At 37.3% G+C, this 5,158-nt stretch overlaps 1 protein-coding gene across 1 annotated transcript; it reads left to right on the forward strand.

Moving 5' to 3' along the window:
- Nucleotides 1–1,296: 1,296 nt before the first annotated feature.
- SARC_01602 (hypothetical protein) lies at nucleotides 1,297–5,075 on the forward strand. The gene is made up of 6 exons (XM_014304707.1): nucleotides 1,297–1,729; nucleotides 2,666–2,807; nucleotides 3,135–3,286; nucleotides 3,570–3,671; nucleotides 4,001–4,237; nucleotides 4,674–5,075. Exons 1-6 carry the CDS (start codon nucleotides 1,556–1,558, stop codon nucleotides 4,848–4,850), a joined length of 984 nt encoding a protein of 327 aa, XP_014160182.1. The 5' UTR covers nucleotides 1,297–1,555; the 3' UTR covers nucleotides 4,851–5,075.
- Nucleotides 5,076–5,158: the final 83 nt, after the last annotated feature.

Below are 5,158 nucleotides of genomic sequence, written 5' to 3' on the forward strand. Positions count from 1 at the left end.
TATTAGTATATAGTATATATATTATATATATATATATATATATATATATATATATATATATATATATATATATATATATATATATATATATATTTATATATATGCATTAATTATTCATATTCATATACATATACATATACGTATACATATGCATATTCATATACATATACGTATACAAATGCGTATACATATACGTAGTATCTGCGCAGACTACGTGTAAAATGAAGGACTGTAACTTTACCTTACACAGAAAAATTACATCTACATAACTATGGACCGTGTGGAGTACAAATTATAACATACTGCATCTGAATTGATTAACTCGAGGTTCTAGCTTTAGGGAGTTCCTGACTTGGAATAGGCGTGCTGACAGTATGATACATACACCCAAGATGTGAGAACATCCGATGATATTTGTGCATATCTTAGGCATACTGCAGAAATGATGTGCAATAGCACATTTGTAATCATACTCTACTGGTATATGCCTAGGTCTACGTGCTGTCAGAGAAGATCTGCGTGCTGTCAGAAAAAATCTACAAGCTGTGCATGTCTGGGATTGTGCAAGCTAACACTATGCCACATGGCCAACACACCGGATTCTTCCGATCTTACTCGTCTTGCTTGTGCATGCCTGTTACTGAAATATTGTATGTATCCATTGTCCAACGAAATCATATCATGCAAATGAACACGACTACAAAGTACAAACTAATAAATTCATGTCCTAAGGCTAATATTTACAACAACAACAAGGTATAGAAACATAAACAAGCAATCTTCAAATACATACAACCTACATAGCCAAAATAAAGTGCTTTTAGGTCTGTTGGCCAATACAATACCCTACACTTTTAATATGTAGTTCAGTAAATAATATATGAAGTCCAATCGGAAATATGTACCAAGCTTGTGGACCATAGGGAGTGTGGGCCAGTGACGTACATACTGACTACTCATCAGTACTCACAGTAGAGCGTAGACACTCGAGTGCCTGGCATATTCTCTTGACACCTGACACAAATATTTAGACAGCCTGTCTGTCACGGATGACATTTGACATCTTGACACGCTACACACTATTGATTCATGATTGTAGTGGTCGAAATTCGAATGGTCCCATTCTATTAGTCAAATGCAGTCATAGAAATTGTGGCGCGTAAGCACCCTCTTGCGTAATCGACTCGTTCTTAGGACTGTTTAATTTTCAGAAGGCTACGAGAGAGGCTATGTAAATGAATATTAAGAGATATGGCGTTAGTACCGCCTAACAATAGTATTATAAGTAAAATCAGAACAAAAGTTCGCAGAAGCGCAGGAACAAAATGATAGCCGACTTCAATATTATCACCTGAACTAATAAAACAAAAACATGTGTTGAATAAATGAATAGCCGAGAAAGATACATACACAGACCAGCTACAAACGCAAACATACGTTTATTTATATTGCATGTTTTGAAACAATATAATAGCACAAAATACGTATAAAATAACCTAGCAAGCCCATCTCAACGTCATAATCATCATAGCATGCAAAGAACGCCCTAAACACAATGGTACAAACAGTCCTAGTAACCGGAGCCAGTGGCTTCATCGCCCTGCATATTGTCGAGAAGCTGCTGAAGGAAGGCAACTTCAAGATACGCGGCACCGTCAGAGACGTCAACAATAAGGAGAAATGCAAGCCCATCTATGATCTCGTAAAGGATCCAAAGTACCCCATCGAGGTCTGTAGGGTGGTTTTGTGTATTTTTTTGTATGTGTATGCACGATGAAACTGAAATCGGTTGCGCGTTTTGTAGTGGTCTAGCAGGAAGTCATTCAATTACGTGCATTAAAATCTCGACAAGGATTTCTAGTTTCTACTCAAGTATCTTACATAATTATGAGAGTTGTATGTACACTTGTGAATGTGTGACCAAGTTAATAGTGTATCTTATGGTATTTCGGTTGATGTGTCAGTGAGAGACGTGACGAATATGTGATATGATGATTTCACGATCTTGTGAACAATGTCAATGTTATAAATTTATTGACGATAAATATATATATATATATCTATATATCTATATATCTATATATATATATATATCTATATATCTATATATCTATATATATAATAGTACGTATATGTATTATTGTATGTAATATATAATGTAATGTTCAAAGCTCGAAGTCATTCCGTTTCATGATTAGATGCATGTGTTGTTGCGTAGAGTGTACTAATGTATGCATGTATATATATATATATGTATATGTTGTTGCGTACAGCGCGCCTCGAAGATCATTTAGTTTTCAAGTAGTTCTCGTTCCTTTTCCGAGGATTAACTCTTGGTGCAGTATACTTTGTGAACAATAAGTGTGACTTTTAGTTTGTGTGCGCCCTCAATCGAGTATTCCAATCACATATGAAGCGGTTTGCTCGGAATTCAGTGAACGCTTATCTGTATGTTTACATGTAGAAAGAGGTATGAATCGAATCAAACATCGTGTACGTTTATATATCCGTCGTGTAGGTTTTATGTGCATGCGGAGGGTATTACATATGGGGGGGTCATGATAACCTTTTCCCTTACATCGTCGTCCTACACAGGCACTGTACCATCTCATATAATATACTTGATTAGTATTGCTTATTTTACCTGATTATTTTAAATTCTCAGCTTGTACACGCCGACCTGGGAGAAGATAAAGGATGGAAGGAGGCCGTAGAAGGAGTGGATCTGGTACTGCACACAGCATCTCCCTTCTTCTTTGCCGATCCCGAGAAGAGTGAGGAAGAGCTTATCAGACCTGCTGTAGATGGTAATGTTGTGTCTATTTACACTGTCAGGTAGACCTTTAACGCACCATAATGTACTTATTAACGGCTGGCAGATGTATCCCATATTTTTTATTGGCTAAGCGTATATAAAGTCGTAGGTGCACTTCAGACCTGTCGTAGATGGTATGGTAATGTTGTAATGCAAGCACATGTTTCCTATCCATACGTATCCCTTACAACTAACAAAGTATATATAACCTTTGTGTTTACTTCTAACATAGTCTTTACACATATCAGTGGTCTTTACTCATAACATTTGAGCTTACTCATAACATTTGTCTTTACTTATAACCTTTGTCTTCACACAGGTACTAAACGAGTGATGGAGGCTTGTGCTGCAGAGGGATCGAAGGTGCAACGCTGCATCGTCACGTCCTCTCTTGCGTCGATTATGGGCTGTGAGAAGCCCGAGGGCCATATCTTCACCGAGAAAGACTGGAGTGATCCAGAACAATGTGATGTATGTTCAGCATGTAATTCTGGTTGTGGTTCGGAATGGATGTTAGTGGATTTCAATGGGTGCATCAGCGGATGGATATATATACAGTGACTTTAAACAACGTTATTATGTGTCATATGGCTTTGCAATGTATGCGGTGTATATGCGCTGCACACGTGCATGTTCTTTGCATATTGCCTATCGTCGCATATCTCCTGGGTTTTAGTTTTATATATGTGTTACATCCAACTTTGACCGTTTGTCTCCGACTTAATGACAACTAATGTCTTCTCATTCAATACAGGGCTACCGATTGAGTAAAACACTTGCCGAGAAGACCGCATGGGATTTCGTGAAATCCAACAAAGGTCATACTTTCGAGCTGGCGACTATCAATCCATCAATGGTAAGTGGTATATACATGTATCTTTAATAATTCATATATATTATATATATATATATATATATATATAATTACATTCAAGATAAATAATATATGAGTGTTTGGATACAGTAGGGCATTAGTCTTTCATATGATAAGTTATGTGTATTATCATTCAAGTTTACACCTGCCAATCTGCTTTATTATGTCTGATACACATACGTTTACATTAGGGTTAGCTCAGGTTACTCGCCTGCTTGTGTTCATGTATGTTGACTTTCACTTCACATCCTTCAATGTTTCCAATACATCACTCGTACGCTGACAACTGCGACGTACCTACTGAATCTCAGGTGATTGGTCCCGTCCGTGGCCGCCCAGGCACCTCAGTAAACATGGTCAAGGCTATGATGAAAGGTGAAAAGCCTCAGATGGTCGGCATTGGCTTTGTAGATGTGCGGGAGGTAGCCGAGGCTCACGTCAAGGCGCTGACAATGCCTGAGGCCGTGGGTGAGCGATTCATGTTGTCGGCTGATAACTTGCTAATGAAGGACGCCGCCGAGTGGATCAAGGAAGTGTACGAGTCGAAGGTATGTAGGCAGAGAATTGTAAAGTATGATATGTATATATATTTAATATATACAAGATATTTACACTAAAACTATATTTAAAATTTTTGATGGTCATGGACGTATACAGTTCAGTAGATGTGTGTTCATTTGACAATAAAGTATTGTACACGTTTTGCTGATTGCTAGGCTTTAACGATCACTGTGCATTGGCATCCCACGTGTGTAGTACGTAAATTTAACTCTGCTCGTATTACGAGTATACACCATACGAATCTGACGTGCACATATGTCGGATAAACCCATGTTTTCGTCAGACAGCGTTTGTGCGTTTGATCTCGCTACTCTCTCCCACGCAGTTCATTGGATTATACGCCCCCGTATGCACAAGGATCTTTTCGCATACATACACACTCTATACGTCAGCTCACATGTCCATATTCACACATGTCTGTAGGGGTATGGACCGTTCGACTATATCAACGAGATGGAAGGCGACCGCAAGAAGATTCCTAAGTTGGCAGACGGTTCCAAGGTCACTACAGTGATGGATGTTAAATACCATGATCTGAAGCAGAGTGTGTTAGACACCTGCGAATCTCTCATACAAAACGGGCTGGTCAAGCCTGAATAAATAAACGTATAACTGTACTTGAAAATATACATTATTATACATACAATTCCACGTGTTTCATTTACAATTAACGTGATGGGCGGTGTATGGAACATTGTTAATCCCACGCTTCGATACTTAACACAAATCTGATATTTTAAAAATGAACTATAGATACATAATATATATTTGATTATATATATATATTAAAGCATGAATAAATATATATATATATATATATATATACAATAAAACATATACACATATAGATATATATATATATATATATATACATATATATATATGTGTGTGTGTATTATATTACTTGT

This window comes from Sphaeroforma arctica (genome assembly GCF_001186125.1).
Source record: "Sphaeroforma arctica JP610 unplaced genomic scaffold supercont1.64, whole genome shotgun sequence".
In the NCBI taxonomy this organism is placed as follows: Eukaryota; class Ichthyosporea; order Ichthyophonida; genus Sphaeroforma; species Sphaeroforma arctica.

Coding starts and splice junctions, on each gene's coding strand:
- SARC_01602 (XM_014304707.1), top strand. CDS start 1,556: ATGGTACAAACAGTCCTAGTAACCGGAGCCAGTGGCTTCATCGCCCTG. Junction 2,808..3,134: donor TATCAGACCTGCTGTAGATG/GTAATGTTGTGT, acceptor GTCTTCACACAG/GTACTAAACGAGTGATGGAG. Junction 3,672..4,000: donor CGACTATCAATCCATCAATG/GTAAGTGGTATA, acceptor ACTGAATCTCAG/GTGATTGGTCCCGTCCGTGG.